The sequence below is a fragment of the Macaca thibetana genome, chromosome 1, assembly GCF_024542745.1.
Source record: "Macaca thibetana thibetana isolate TM-01 chromosome 1, ASM2454274v1, whole genome shotgun sequence".
NCBI classification, from domain to species: domain Eukaryota; kingdom Metazoa; phylum Chordata; class Mammalia; order Primates; family Cercopithecidae; genus Macaca; species Macaca thibetana.
In genome coordinates this window covers 58,552,210-58,569,431 of record NC_065578.1, presented here as the reverse complement: position 1 = coordinate 58,569,431, position 17,222 = coordinate 58,552,210, and the positions used below count along the sequence as shown (strand labels likewise).

Here is a 17,222-nt window from a genome sequence, read left to right as displayed (position 1 = left end):
AGAGAAGCAGCAGGTATATTTCCTGAACCCATCAACAAAATCCTGTGACATTACAGACAGTTGGTTCCGAACTTTGGAATAAGCAAGGAAAATCTCAAACTATAAAATCATTAGCTTTCTGCTCTGCTGACAATGGCAAAAGAGGAAATGAGTTAAAAGACAGCTTGGAAGATCTCCATGTAGCCTCTACAAGTCACGTTAATTCTCTTCCATTAACATTGAGCTGTCAGGATCCACATCAGCTCACCAATTCTCTTGACCTTCCTCAGTCTGCACCTTGTTACCCTACAATGTTTCATGTTTATAAAGATAGGAGACCCCAGCAGCTCAAGCCTGACAGAACTTAATTTACATTTGGCCTTCATTAAGATGAGAGTCAGAATCATTGAGACCAAATGGAAAAGCCAGACTGCTGGGGGTTATGAAAAATTCAAATGGCATTTTTCCTTTTATCTGACAATTCTTATTAAGGAGACAAATGTCAACCTGAAACACATAAACTTTAAATGAAAAGGACATGATTAAATTCCATATTTGCAGGACTAGGACCCAGGTGACTTTGCCCAAGAGCTATGGTGGTCCTAGTACATCTCAAGACAGATAAAACCCCAAATTCTACCCAACTCCCTCTGACATCTGACTCTAGGCGAAGGACAAGGAGAAGATAAATGACAGCAATAACAAAGTGAGTGGTCAGCTCTGACTCCTCCATCTGACTCACTCCTCACAGCCAATCAGTCTCAATGTCCTATTGATATTATCCTCTAAAAATTTCTAGGACCCATCTCCTTCCAACTCACAGTGCCTAATTCAGGTTTCATTAGTTCTCCCATGGAGTACTGCAACAGCCCCTTATTGAGTTACGGAGTCATTCAAATTATTCAGAAAATATGTACTGAGTACCTACTACACACCAGCCACTTGGTTAGGGACCGAGACATAGCAAAGAACAAGGTGGATATGATCTCTATCCTCCTGCAGATTACAATGGTTGGGGCAAGCATTATATAAATCACCACAAAAATTGACATAGAACTACAATTTATGAAAGATATAATGAAGTAAAATTAAGAGTGTAGTAACAAGAGACTCTGATGTATCTGACGGTCAGGAAAAGCTTTTTAAGAGAGCAAAAATAAAACTGAAACTTAAATGATGAGGAAGAATCAGCGGTGAGCAGAGGGAAGAACACTGTGGGTGAAAGACTCAGCATTGTCAAGACAGGGGTCAGCAAACTTTTCATCTGTTGGTCCAGATAGTACATATATATTCTGCCCTGTAGGCCATATAGTCTCTGTCTCAACTACTCAACTGTCACTGTAATGTGAAAACAGACATAAACAACACATAAATGGATGAGTGTGGCTGTGTTCCAATCAAACTTTACTTATGGCCATTAAAATTTTAATTTCCTATTATTTTCATAAGTCACAAAATATCATTCTTTTGATTCTTAACCACTTGAAAATGTAAAACCATTTACATTTTCTCAAGCCATCCAATAATAGGCAGTAGGCCAGATTTGGCCTGGGTGCCATAGTCTGCCAACCTCTAGCCAAGACTCACGTAGCAAAGAACTCTAAGTGGATCCCTGTGGATGGGACATAGTGAGCTAGGAGGTAAAAGACAAAGAGTGAGGAGAGAGGAGGAGGTAAAAATGACATCATGCACCATTTTGTAGTCCATGTTTCAGTTTCTGGAATTTATCTAATAAAGCAATGCAAAGCCATCAGAGTGCTATCATCAGAGGAATGAGAAAACTCTAGTTCTTACCTCCCCACACACATTTTCTCACCCCTAATCCAATCTCCGCATGTCTGCCAGTTACCTAAGCCTGCCCCTCCCTTGCTTAACAACCATCAACCAATCCCTATCACCAATTAATCCCTTAAAAAGCCGAACTCAGACTATTTACCTGGCCTCATCTCCTGCTATGCTTGCTGAAGCACCCCAGCTCATGCCCTGGGACTCACCTACCATATCACAGATGAACCAGAGTCTCTCTTCAGAATCTCTTTCCTATCTTCTCTGCTAGGCAAAACCTCCACTCATATCTTGAGGTTCCTGTCAAACTACTGCCTCTAGGAAGCAAATCCTTTTTCCCAAAGCACTTTGTATATTGCCATATCACAATGCATAGTATATTTGATGGCTCTGTTTTCATATCACTCCTGCATCCACCCCATTCCTTATGCTCCCCCACCACTATCCCTTGTGGACTCTGTGCTGCTCAATGGTAAGATTGAGTCCTTATTGTCCCCATGTCCCCAGTGCCTATCGCACTTGCTGGTTCATAGTTGAGCTCAGTACAGACTTCAAGAATTAAAGAATAAAGAAAGAGTAAAAACAAGACAGCTTGATAAACTTAGAACACAGAATCTCATGTTTTTATTCTGAATGTGCACTCAAGCAGCTCTACTGAAGCTATCAAACTTCCCTGTGTCTCCCATCATAGCATTAAAAACAAAGGTACCATTCCCTGATTCCCCACAAGTGGATGTTCTTCAGTGTAGGGGAACAGAGCTTTTGGAATTAAAAGTGGTTTCACAAGTTCCCAGCCCAGTAACATTAGCATCACCTGTGAACTTGTGTTAGCAATACAAATTCTCCAATTTTCAGTCCCTATCCCAGGGCTACTGAATCAGAAACTACAGTTCAGTAAGATCTCCAGGTGATTCATTTACACATTAAAGTCTGAGAAGCACTATAGCCCTCCCGGTCAGGCTTTAAGAAAACGCTAAAACTGACTTAGAAATCTCTTTAATTTTGATTTTGCAATCACATTAAAGCCAAACGAATTCTCAGCAAGAATTCCTGTACATGCTTACCAAAACACACCCACACTAGAAGCTTACTCAGAAAATTCTGAAAGAAAATTGAATTTTTAAAATAAATTAATAGAAGATGCTCTCAGAGGGTCACAAACATTGCCATGTAATCTAGATATTAACTATTTCCTATGGGATTTACTTAGTGCAGTTTTATATCAAGTACAAGATGGTAAGAATCCTGAGAGGTTCGTGCCAGATATGCATTTAGATCTCCTGGGATAGAGGCTGGAGCTGGCCATGTGGCACATGCTCTAGAAGGCCCTGACACTGAACCAACGACCCTTCGCCCAATCCTCTTTGCTTAACTCAGTATAACTCTTCTTTCTGTGTTGCCAAAAAAGGTGATATATCCAATCCAAACCTGTTGATATAGCAACAAGTTTAGGCCAAGTTGAAGAAGACCACTGCCATCATTCCTGGTCCTACACCAAGAGCCATGCTTCATGGAGGGATTTTACTACTGCATGACATGATGGAACAAGCTGAGATTTGGGGCCCAGCAGACATGGATTTAAATTCTGGCTCGATCACCTGTTTGGGAAAGCCTCCTTAGGATCAGTTTCCCATGCTATCTACCAAGCAGAGATTGTTAGGATTAAAATCAACTAATGCTTATACAACTCAAAGCAGGGTATGGGGCAGTGCAGACAGTTCTGTATTCCAATTTTGTGTTTCAGCATATATCCGAGTCAGGTTTTCAAACTGGTTAATACAACTCTCCCACTTTACAGATGAAAAAAAGTGAGGTCTGAGATAAGAAGTGCTTTGACCAAAGCATGTAATTGTTGACAGTAGAGTCAGAATTAGATTCTTGAAAACTCCTGACTCCCAAGAAACTCTGTCAAACTCTTAGCAACCACAGAAGCCTTTATGTAGATGAAAACTTACAAAACAGCTCAATATCTAAAACAGCTAACAAGTAAAGCCTGCTTTGATTGCTGAAGCCCTTCTTTCCTACCACTCTCCTGCCCCATGATGGCAATCCTTAGGCACCTTCTCAGCACCCTAAGCTCTCCCCATCTCCATTCACAATCTGAGTAATAGAAGACTCAGCCCACCTGAAATCTCAGAGCCAGTAAATGAATCACAGGTCATGCCCATTAGATGGATTCTCTATTTCTCCAGACCACCTAGAGGTTTTCAAGTCCTTGAGGTTCCCGAAGGACTTGAACTTTCTCACACATCCATCTCTAATGGGAACCATTAAGCTGACATCACCATTCTCCACACTTCATAAAGGAGTCCTCACATCTGGAAATGGAAACCACCTGCAAGAGCTTTGACCAGAGATTGCCATATCATTTAAGGATGAGAAACTCAAGTGCAGGTGGGATGAGAAAGGGGAAGCCTAAGATGTCAACAAGGCCAAATATTAATAAGTTGGGGCTAAAAGTGTACAGACTAGGAAGGCCCTGATCAGAAGATATGGACTTAAATCCCACCTCTGCTGCTTTCTCACTGGAATGGTAATTAATCTCTCTGAACTCCAGTAGAATACCGGGTATTAAAAGAATTGATTTTGGATGGCTGGGCACAGTGCCTCACACCTATAAACACATCACTTTTGCAGGATCACATAAGGCCAGGAGTTTGAAATCAGCCTGGCCAGCACAGTGAGACCAAGTCTCCACAAAAGAAACATTTTAAAATTTGAAAAAACCATTTTGGAGTCAGCCAGTCTTAGGTTCAAATTCTGGTTCTGTCACATATTTTTCACTTTGAGTGAGTTGTTTTATCTCTATGAACATTCGTTTTCTTGTCTACAAAACAGACACCCTAAAGTAAACACCACACATAAAAACACTTCATAGGGCTGTTGGCCTTCAAAGAGATAACGTGTACAATACCTGTCACAGTGCCTGGTATGAGTTAGGCACATAAAAACAGGTGTGATTTAACTGCACTGTAATCAATAAAATGGGATCAATGTTCCTCCTAGTTGCTGGGAAAAAATCAAACAGAACTGATTTTAGCAGGGTGCCTGGTACATACAGATCCACAATAAAAGGGATCCTCTACTATTGTTGGTATCTTCTCTTAGACTCTATGCACTCACCTCTTTCAGCCACAGAAGCTTCGGGGCCTGCATTTCCACAGACATCACCCCGCCGACATACTGGAGGACGCTGTGCTTGGTCTCGTTGATCCTATTGACCTGACTGACTGCTCGATGGTCCAGCCACATGATGACATTTCGATGGGAATCCTCTAACAGAAATGAGAGGGAGATGCAGATAGACACACATTCTCTTCCTTCTACTTCAAGGGAACAATTATGGATTCCCAAGACCAAAATGCTATGTACTTTCTATAATTTTATGTATCAAGAATGAGCAAAATGAAAGGACACCAGCAAGGCTGATGAATGCACTGTCCCCAGGCCTCGAATTTCCCGTCCAGTCATGTGTTCTCTGACCATAACCTTAGAATAAATATCTACATTAAAAGCAGAAAAAAAATCTACCAATTAATTATATTATCCAGTATTCTCTCTCAACTTCTTCTCTTCCTTTCTTATCCCTTCTGTTCTAGAAAAACTTTTCTGGGCATACATTCAGGAGAGGCATCTATGAAATAAGACTACGGCAATATTTTCTCTTTTTAAGATCTGTCTCCTTTAAATATGGATAAATACTTTGATGGTATAATACATCTAATAGCTACACAATGGCATTTAACTGCTTATATTCCCACTTTTTCAGGTCAGTTTAATTAAAATTAGTTCATTTAGGTGTTTTTTTCCCTCATTTGATTGGTTGGTTTGTTGGCATGGGAAGCTCATCGGTTTTGGAATTAGGCAGATCTAATGGGGAATGCTAGTTACAGATGAAGACACAGTTACAGACGAAGATATATAATTCAGAAAGTTATTAAACAAAAGATAATGCACATAAAGCATATGGCAAGTACTTCTCAGAAAGCAGGCCCTCAGGAGGAGTAAACGTAAGGAAGAGAATTTAAAACCAGCTGGAAAAGGAGCACTGCCCCTCATATCCTGCCTTTACCACCCTGTAGTCCACACAGTAACTCCTTATCTCTCTCCCTAGCCTCTGTTAATTCATCCTGTACCAATGGGCAAGCCAGAAATCCTTTAACAGCCCTTTGACGCTTCTGATGGCAAAATATGCAGAACAGCAATGAATATACCTGGGAGATTATTAGGGCAAACAGAAAAGAAACCCAGCAGTTACCAAGCCAGGTATTATATTTTCACACATTATTTTATTTAATGGCAAAGTAACTACAGCACTACATATCTTGCTAAAACAAACAAAAAAAAATCCAACGTAAGAAGATACCTAAATAGGGTCATGGGCATAACAAGGCAGGGGCTCAGTTGCTGGTTTGCCTAACTGGAAAGATCTCGCCTCCCACGAAAGTTCCACAAACCATAATACTAATACTTTGAAAATAATAAAGAGTACATGGGACCTCCCACAGGAATGTCAAAGAATTTTTTGTAAACAGAATTGTTCTACTATCTAACAGAAGTGCTCAAAGCTCTGGTTCTCAAACCTAGTTGCACATTAGCATTGCCTTGATAACTTTTAAAAATACTGATGTCCAGCTCCTATTCCAGAACCATCAATAAATCACGATGTGGGTGTGTACACATGCATACACCTGCAGTGTGTGGGTGGGTGGGTGAGTGTTGAAGGGGACAATATCAGTATTGTTTCTTAAGTACTATACAGAACAAATCTACAGCTACTTTAAGGTAAAAATACCTGTTGCTAAACTTCTGCCTATAGTGAAGACAGACCAATCAGCTACTACTGCCTGTATATAAAGATGCTCTCAAAATGCAGTCAGAATAATACAGTGAAAATCGTACAGAATCAATACTGCATTAGAATGAATAATTTATAATTTTCATTTTAGATAAAAACTGAGAAGTTCATTTTTTTTTCAGCTCTCACGGAAAACCACAAGTAAATCAACTGAAAGTTAATTTAATCTTTTATTGAGCATCTACTACATGCCATGCACAGTGTTGGATGCTAGGATATCAAGAAGAATGTGCCACAGTTCTGCCCTTAAGTGCATATGTTTGCATGGAGAAAGAGTCTACATTGTGTGTTGACTGCCAGAACAAGAGTACCAGACATGGGAATGTGGAGGAGGAGCAAAGAGTAGGCTCTAGTTAGCTGAGCCTGGAGCTGTACAGAAAGCTTCCAAAAGGCAGGAAAGTGTTTATTTAATTCTTCAAATGACTAGCCACTGGCTACGCAGGTGAAGAAAGAGTGAGAAAGAGGTTCTACACAATAAGGCCGCATGGGAAACAGAACACAGACCCACAAAAATGTCGTCGTTTAAGAGAATTGGAGGTAAAGCAAAATTTGAGCTACCTCACTTTACCTAAGGGCAGATTATTATTCATCCATATATTCACTTAATTAATACCTTGCTAAAATACATGTTTATGTTCACAGAATGTGTTGCAGGCATACCTGAGGGGAAAAATTATTATGAATCAGCAAAAAAAACTAAACATTAGGTATCTGTTGCACAGAGGAGACTAGGTCATAACTCCCTCTCCCAGCCCCAATTATCACCCTTTGTTCCTCTCCCTCCCAAGAGCTCCTATGGCTGAGATGACACAATCAGGGTGAGGCTCTGCATTCGGTCAGTGGCAGGGGTAGGAAGCATTCAGCAACTGTGCTGCTGTCCAGCCCAGGGGCTGTTCAGATCTTTTAAGAAAGAAGAATCAAACAAGGAAAGGCAAACAATAAGACTATTTTATCATATAGTAATGCTGTATTTTCTTAAACTATTGTACTTAATTTATTTGTTTATAATTTTTTGGTTAACATCTACAGATGGCAATACTTTTGCTGGCCTTATGGGTTTGGTTTTAGGTTATCTGCATGATTAGGGTTATCTGGAATCTTCCTGACCCCACTCTCTGCTCCTCACAATTACTCCCATTAGCCAATCAAGAGTTGGTGGCTGCCATGCAGGTAGGAGTCTCTAAAGAACCTTCAAACCACCTTTAAAATTCTAATTTCATTTTCTTGCACAGAATAATACATTTCGGATAAAAGATCTAACCTTAATACAATCTGTTGAAAGGCAAGAAACTGATGAGGGCACCTGCAGCTGGATGCATTTGATGAATGGGTACACTTTAACCTTTTAGGTGGAATAAAGTTATTTCAACACTTTATAATTAGAGTGGGAACCTAGTTACCTTTTTAATAGAGGATTTGTTAACAGGAGGCCATTCTACCTACAGTGAAAAAAATATATAGCATCCAAAGAGGGTACATATTTAAGCAAATTTAACAAGGAACTATCTTCTTCCACTTCAAGTGTTCTGTTCCTAATATTTTAATTCTCTGTTAATCTGTGCCCAGTGATTCTCTACATACTAGACTTACTGAGAGAACTTTTTTTAAAAGTCAATGCCCTAGCTCTACCTCAAGTCAAGTGAATACAAATCTTGAGGGTAGGGTTCATGAACTGTCAATTTTTAAAAAGATCTCCAGTTGATACTAATGCACAGCCAGAGTAAAAATAAATAAAGAAACACGTATTTTAGATCAGATGATACAAAATCCTTGAAGCAGGACTCTTAGTATCTAAAGTCCCACCCAAAATCAGGCTCTCTAACATACCTCTTGTGCTTTATGGAACCCAGTTCCCTCTAACTCTGCCCCCAATGCCACCCGACTCGTGCCAATTGCTCTCCAAACTTTTAACTTCCGGGACGTAACTTCTGGCCTCCACACTCTGCCTCTAAATCTCACTATCAGCAGTAAGAGACATCTGATCTATGGCATCCCCAACAATCACCTGACCTTTACTTAAATAAAGCCCATAAAAGACACACTGACAGCCTCCCAAAACGGCCAGGTCTGTGGCTGGCCACATCTTGTAATTAGTGAATGCTTGCTGCTGCAGAGCTGACGTTTGCTCTACCCATTTTTGGTCTCTGCTTTCTGAAATGGCTCAGAATGAGGCTGCCCTGTCCTGGGCCAGAACAGTGCCAACTGGGCCAATGAATAGCCACCAAGAACAAGAACCAACCTGATTCATCTTTGAAGCCCCAGCATTTGCTAAGACAGGGCTTGGCACACAGGAGGTGTTAATAAATGTCACAAGAAGAGGGAAAAAAGTGTGTGTGTGTGTGTGTGTGTGTGTGTGTGTGTGTGTGCATGCAGAAAATGGTCATCATTACCACTGTGCTCTAATCATTCATCTATTTGCATCCATTTTCAGCACATAGTGATTATGATTATTTATAGTGATCACTTATAGTGAAAAGTGATGCAAATAGATGATCATTTATAGTCCTTATAATTATAATAATCACTATTTCATACATTAGGTCCATAGTAGTGACCGGAATATTCTCTTAAAAAATTCATCATCTGATGGAAGAAACTTTTCTGAGCATTTTAAGTATCAGTCTCTCACTAAATTCTCACAGCAAAGCTACTGATTCATTATTCAAATTCTTTCAGAGAAGAAAACTAAGAAACACAGTTAAGTGGCTTGCCCAAGGTGTCCCAGCTCAGCAATGGCAGAGCTACAATCAGAGTCCCCGCCTAACTCTAATTCCACTGTGTACCAATGTACCCTACTACCTCATAGCCAACAGTTAAGAAAGATGCTGCTGCAACAGTGTCCAGAACCAAGCGTTCTCAAACAGAATCTAGCCCCAAATATGTTTGCAATGGCTATCTTGGCAACAGCCGACTGACAATGCCTAGCGCTGGCCCCTCCCTTCAGATGGAGCATGCAATTTCCAGTGCAATGAGCCTCCACTGCTCCCTAATGTCTTCTGCTCATTACAAGGTTAAATATCAGTTGAAATTTATCTTCACACATGTGCAGCGGTTTTTCTCAAGCGAGGCCTATTACTCATTTTACATTACCCATCTGACTAATATATTAATTATTGCATTAATGTATTAGTAGACTTTTGGGTTTGTAACCCCAGTACTAGCGTTATTGGCTAAAATTCCCCAAAAGAGACAACCTTATTTGCTGTGAAAAATCTCTGATGGTGGACCCAAGTGGCATTTTACGTTTGAAACAGCTCATTTCTGTACTCACAAGTGTCTGTTAGGACATCATTTAATGTGAATGTCTTTTGGTCTGGCTATTGAAAACAGAGAGGCCATCTGCTTCTAGCTTCTGTTTGTCACACGGCCCTGTCTACCATGTTCCATTTCCTTTCAAAGGACTTGGCTCATCCACTCAGACAAGCATGGAATAGGAACGTCGTATACAAAGAAACTGCAAGCACTGACACTCTCTTCCCAGAAAACATCAAAACCACCTGTGTGTTTCAAGGTTACTTACTCCTAGCTAACAATCTCATGTCCTTCCTTTACCATGTTCTGCACTGTGGCTCTTGAGTTTTATCAAGCCAAGTCCCCCTAATCCAGCCTCAACACCAACCCACTCATACCAACTGCTCTCCAAGCTCTTGACTTCTGTGACATGATCTGTGTCACTTCACTCTACCTCTAAATTTCACTATCAGCAGCAAGAGACACCTGCCCTCCTGTTCCACCTGGGCCCATTGGATTAATCAGGCAAGTCTCCCACCACTGGGAAAAAGAAGAGACATGGTCTTACCTTCATGGTTGACCGGTAATGGGCGAAACTGCTTATCCAAAACAACCAGAGAACACGTGGCATCAAACCCAAGTCCTCGAATTTGGTTTAAATCAATCCCTTGTACAACTTTCTGTTTTAAAAACAAACAGAAACATAAATTACAATACCAGGGTCTCAAAAGATTGAAAACAGTTACAACTAGAAGGAAGGACAGAATAGAAAAAAATCTTTACAACATAAAACAGATAACAGTATCACTATAATACCAAAAGATCCTATAAATAAGAAAAAAAGAACCAAACTAATTGGAAATTAAGGCCAGGCATGGCGGCTCACACCTGTAATCCCAGCACTTCGGGAGGCCAAAGTGTGCAGATCACAAAGTCAGAGTTCGAGACCAGCCTGGCCAACATGGTGAAAACCTGTCTCTACTAAAAATACAAAAATTAGCCAGGCATGGTGGTGTGTGCCTGTAATCCCAGCTACTTGGGAAGCTGAGGCAGAATTGCTTGAACCAGGGAGACAGAGGTTGCAGTGAGCCAAGATCACACCATTGTACTCCAGCCTGGGCAACAAGAGCAAAACTCCATCTCAAAAAAAAATAAAATAAAATAAAAATAAAAATAAAAATAATTGGAAATTAAGCAAAGGAATAAAAAGTCACTTCATAAAATAAAAAGAAATGGTCAAAGAGCATATGAGAAGATTCCCAACTCCAATTAGATAAGTACAAACAAAAAGATACCAAACTGTTTGCTTTTCATATTGGCAAAAATATGAAAGATTAATAGTACAGGCTATTATTACTTATCTGAAATGCTTGTGATTAAAAGCATTTCAGATTTCAGAATTTTTCAGATTTTGGAATATTTATACATAACATAATGAGATATCTTGAGGATGAAATCCAAGTCTAAACACAAAATTCATTTATGTTTCATATATACCTTATACACATAGCCTGAAGGTAATTTTATACAATACGTTTAATAATTTTGTACATGAAACAAAGTTTATGTACACTGAATCATCAGAAAACAAACACGTTACTATCTTAGACATCCATGTGTGGTGTCAAAATGCCACTCAAAAAGTTTTGAATTATGGTGCATTTTAGTTTCACAGTAGGGTTACTTAACCTGTATATGGTAGTAGCAGTATATGCAGAAGTGGACCTCCTTGGAAATTATTCTAACAATGTAATTATTGAGAACAAAGTTTGGAGAATAATTTGACATTTATTAAAATTAAAAATGCATGTATCTTATTAGCAAAAGTAAGTAAAGTTATATATAGAAGGATAGAGCACTGCTCAGACTATTTGAGCTTCTAGCCATTGCAATAAAGCGAGAAAAGTAAATTAAAAGCATACAGATTAGAAAAGAAGTTAAAGTGTCTTTCTTTGCAGATGACGTGCTCTCATATGCAGAAAATCCTAAAGAATCTACAAACTAAAAAAATTACTAGAACTAATAAGCAATTGTAGTAAGATAACAGCATGCAAGACTAACATATCAATATCAACTGGATTTCTACTTAATAGCAACTAAGAGATCAAAAATAAAATTGAGAAAATAATCCCATTCACAATAGCATCAAAAAGTGAAATACTCAGTGTGATGCTAATTAGATATCAACTGGACTGGATTGAGGGATGCCTAGCTGGCTAGTGAAGCACTGTTTCTGGGTGTGTCAGGGTGTTTCCAGACGAGATTGACATGTGGAGTCAGTGGACCAGGAGAGGAAGAGCCACCCTTGATGTGAGTGGCCACCATCTAATCAGTAATAGGTGTGATTAGAACAAAGCAGGTGGAACAAGGGGGATACTCAGATTGCTTAACTTCCTCCCTCTCTCCCTTTTGCAGTGAGGCACCTTTTCTCCTCCTGCCCTTAGACATCAGACTCCAGGTTCATCTTCCTTTGAAGTCTAGGTCTTACACTAGCAGCCTGCCTGGGGCTCTCAGGCCTTCACCCTCAGACTCACTCAGGACTGCACTGTTGGCTTCCCTGGTTTCAAGGGTTTTGGACTTGAACTGAATCACACTACTGGCATTCCCTAGCTTACAGATGACCTACTGTGGAACTTCATATTTTTAATCATGTGAGCCAATTCTCCCTAATAAACTTTGTTTCATATATATGTGAATATATACATATATGTACATATACATATATATTTCCTACTGGCCTTGTCCCTCTGGAGAAACCTGACAAATACATTCAGGAATTAACATATCAAAAGAAGTTCAAGACCTATACTCCGATAACTACCAAACATTGCTATAAAAAGCTAAAAATTGGAGAAGTACGTCACACTCATATAATGGAAAATTCAACACTGTTAAGATGGTAATCTCTTCAAATTAGCCTACAAATTCTACACAACTCCTATTAAAATCCTAGCAGGTTTCCAAACACTGCATGTTCTCACTCATAAGTGGGAGTTGAACAATGAAAATACATGGACACAGGGAGGGGAACATCACACACTGGGGCCTATCAAGGGTGCGGGGCAAGAGAAGGGAGAGCACTGGACAAATACCTAATGCACGTGGGGATTAAAACCTAGATGTTGAGTTGACAGGTACAACAAACCAGCATGGCACACGAATACCTATGTAACAAACCTGCACGTTCTGCACATGCATCCCAAAACGTAAAGCGAAAAAAAAAAAACTAGCAGGTTTTATTTACTTATTTATCTACTTATTTGTAGAAACTGACAAGCTATTCCTAATACGCATATAGAAATGCAAAGGACATAGAAAAGCCTATGCATTTTTGAAAAGAAACAACTTGGAAAACATATGCTACCTGACTTCAAAACTTACTATAAAACTACCATTCCTAAGTTAATGTGGTATTGGTATAAGGATGAATTTATAAATCAGTAGAACAGAGATGTAAGAAGTAAACCCATTTATGGCAATTGGCTTCGGTCAGTGTGCCAATACAATTTCATGGGGGAAAGCACAGACTATTTGACAGTGATGCTAGAACTATATGCCTACATGCAAAAAAAGAACTTAGACTCTTACCTTACACCATACACAAAACTTAACTCAAAATGTATCACATCCCTAAATGTAAGAACTAAAATTATAAAATGTGTAGAAGAAAACAGGAGGACATTGTTGCAACCTTGGGTTAGATGAAGATTTTATAAAAAGCAAGATCCACGAAATAAAAAATTTTGACTTCATCAAAATTTAAAAATGTTTTTCTTCAAAAGAAACAATCAGAAAACGAAAAGACAAGCTACAGACTGGAAGAAAATACCTGCAAACAATACATACGATAATATACTTGCATATAAAATACATTTTAAAACTCAAATAATAAGAGGAAAAACAATCCAATGATAACATCAGCAAAAGATTTGGACACTTCACCAAAGAAAATTTACAAATGGCCAATATACACATGAAAAAGTGCTCAAATCATTAGTCACTAAGGAAATGCAAATTAAAACCACAATAAGATACCACTACACACTTAGAGAATAACTATAATCACAAAGACTGACAATACCAAGTGTTAGAGAATTGTGGAGAAAGTGGTGCCCTTATACATTGCTGATGGAAATGTGAAATACAGCCACATCTTACCACACAACCTGGTAACTTCAGTCCTAGGAATCTACCCAAGAAAAATAAAAACATATATCAACACAAAGAATTGTATGTGAATATTCATAGCAGCATTATTTATAATATTCCCAAGATGAAAACCAACCAAACATCCATCATAGTTTAACCAACTGTTAAATAAAGTATTGTATATCCATATAGCAGAATACTACTTAGCAAGAAAAAGGAACTACTGATATATGTAACAACATGGAGGAATCTTAAAAACATTAAGCTAAGTGAAAAGAGCTGGATACAAAAGAAAGCATGCTGTATGATTCTATTTATATAACATTTCTAAAAAGTACACCTGTAAAAACAGAAAGCGCATCTGACTAGGGATTGGGGTTGACTGCAAACAAGCATAAGGAAACTTTTGGAGTAATAAGTGCTCTAAAACTGGAGTAGGTGATGATTGCACCACTGTATAAATTTACAAAATAACAGCATCATACATTTACAATGGCTGGATTTTATGATATATAAATCATACATCAAGCTGTTAAATACTTTTAATAAATGAGTTGAGCTATAAAAGATAAAATGGAAAGATATCCATGATATGTTAATAAGGTTTTTAAAAAAAGAATATCCAACAAATTGTTAACAGTGGTTGCCCCTGAGGGTGGAACTGCAGTAGGAGGATATAGATTTTACACTTGCTTGTATAATTTTTAAAGTTGTAGAGTAATAGATTTATTGATTAATTCTATTTTTTAATTTTTGTTTCTATGGTCTCCTTTATATAAAAAGCATTAGCGACCAGTTTCTATTAACTTAAAACATGACTACAACCTTTTAAATCCCATAAAAGTCAACTCGAAAATGTCCACCCTCATTTAGTGAAATTCACCTTAAAATATACAATTATTCAAACACCAAAAGCAATGGCAACAAAAGCCAAAATTGACAAATGGGATCCAATTAAACTAAAGAGCTTCTGTACAGCAAAAGAAACTACCATCAGAGTGAACAGGCAACCTACAGAATGGGAGAAAATTTTTGCAATCCACTCATCTGACAAAGGGCTAATATCCAGAACCTACAAAGAACTCAAACAAATTTACAAGAAAAAAACAAACAACCCCATCAAAAAGTGGGCAAAGGATATGAACAGACACTTCTCAAAAGAAGACATTTATACGGCCAACAGACACATGAAAAAATGCTCATCTTCACTTGCCGTCAGAGAAATACAAATCAAAACCACGATGAGATACCATCTCACACCAGTTAGAATGGCAATCATTAAAAAGTCAGGAAACAACAGGTGCTGGAGAGGATGTGGAGAAACAGGAACACTTTTACACTGTTGGTGGGACTGTAAACTAGTTCAATCATTGTAGAAAACAGTGTGGCGATTCCTCAAGGATCTAGAACTAGAAATACCATTTGACCCAGCCATCCTTACTGGGTATATACCCAAAGGATAATAAATTATGCTGCTATAAAGACACATGCACACGTGTATTTATTGTGGCACAACTCACAATAGCAAAGACTTGTAATCAACCCAAATGTCCATCAGTGACAGACTGAATTAAGAAAATGTGGCAGTCTGCCCCCAAAGCCACTGATTTTTAATTACTATCCAGTGATCTCCAAGCCAAGTTGTAAGGACATTCCAGGCAGAAATAGCCATACCTGTAAATGCTATAGAAACATGAACCAGCAAGGCAAGAGAGGAGTTGCAATGGCTGGAATTATGGAACTTGCCTTCAGCCACGTAGCCAGGGTGGCAGAGCTAGGATTTGAATTCAAGTCTTTGTGACTCATTGTCATGAGACCATCCTGCCTATCAGGAAATGGGTTTGGTCCTCACAATGTTAAGTCTGCATTGATCAGTGTGGTGAAGGCATCTGGGTATTCACGTGGTACTGTGGGTCAAGGTACTGCCAGCAGTCACAGATGGGTCAGCAGCAAATGTTCTCCTCTAGAGCACATGTCCTTTCCACAGGATGAGTCTCTTGGGCAACCAGAAATTCTCTGATGACAGAGGTGAGCAGTACGGTATAATGGAAATAAAACAGACTCTGAGTTTGAATTCTGGCTCTACACTCTACTGGCTGTGTGACAAGTACAAGTTCCTTAACCTCTCTGTGCCTGCTGTTCACCCTTTCCCTCCCCAATCATCCGCTTGTTTTTTGTTGTTGTTTTTTTGTTTTTGAGATGGAGTCTCATTCTGTTGCCCAGGCTGGAGTGCAGTGGCATGGTCTCGGCTCACTGCAACCTTTGCCTTCTGGGTTCAAGCAGTTCTCCCACCTTAGCCTCTCAAGTATTTGGGAATACAGGCACATGGCACTACACCCCGCTAATTTACCATGGAATACTATGCAGCCATAAAAAAGGATGAGTTCGTGTCCTTTGTAGGGACATGGATGCAGCTGGAAACCATCATTCTCAGCAAACTACTGCAAGAACAGAAAACCAAACACTGCATGTTCTCACTCATAGGTGGGAATTAAACAATGAGATCACTTGGACACAGGAAGGGGAACATCACACACCAGGGCCTATTGTGGGGAGGGAGGAAGGGGGAGGGATAGCATTAGGAGATATACCTAATGTAAATGACGAGTTAATGGGTGCAGCACACCAACATGCCACATGTATACATATGTAACAAACCCGCACGTTGTGCATATCTCCCCTAGAACTTAAAGTATAATTAAATATATATATATATATATATATATATATATATATATTTTTTTCTTTTTTCCTGTTTGGAAATACCAGACTCATAATTTAGAATTCCATTTCTTACTATTTTATATGTTCCTCAAACAAGAGCATCACATAATTATTATAAATGTCTGACAAAGAAAAGCAATAATTTTTTTTCAAGTCATATTAATAAACCACTACCATATATTTAACATCTACTATGTGTCATGTGTTTAACATACATATTATTTAATCCTTACAAAGCCCTCCAAAAGAAACATTTAATATTTATTTTTCATGAAAAACAAGTGGGGCCGGGCGTGATGGCTCACGCCTGTAATCCCAGCACTTTGGGAGGCCAAGGCAGGCGGATCACTTGAGGTCAGGAGTTTGAGACCAGCCTGGCCAACGTGATGAAACCCCATCTCTACTAAAAATACAAAAATTAGCGGGGTGTAGTGTCATGCGCCTGTAGTCCCAAATACTTGAGAGGCTAAGGCGGGAGAACTGCTTGAACCCAGAA

General features: G+C 39.0%; 2 protein-coding genes across 14 annotated transcripts in view; one reads left to right on the top strand and one right to left on the bottom strand.

Moving 5' to 3' along the window:
• The window catches only part of MYSM1 (Myb like, SWIRM and MPN domains 1), a 922,196-nt gene that overhangs the window by 220,232 nt on the left and 684,742 nt on the right, over positions 1 to 17,222 (top strand). The window lies entirely within an intron of this gene.
• FGGY (FGGY carbohydrate kinase domain containing) overlaps positions 1 to 17,222 on the bottom strand; it is a 468,393-nt gene that overhangs the window by 384,742 nt on the left and 66,429 nt on the right. For all 13 annotated transcript variants that reach the window (XM_050804094.1, XM_050804057.1, XM_050804114.1 and 10 more), the window contains exons 3-4: positions 10,422 to 10,533; positions 4,888 to 5,039 (exon numbers count right to left, since the gene is read on the bottom strand). In XM_050804094.1, the coding sequence (XP_050660051.1) occupies positions 4,888 to 5,039; positions 10,422 to 10,533 (264 nt within the window). The remainder of the gene's footprint in view (positions 1 to 4,887; positions 5,040 to 10,421; positions 10,534 to 17,222) is intronic.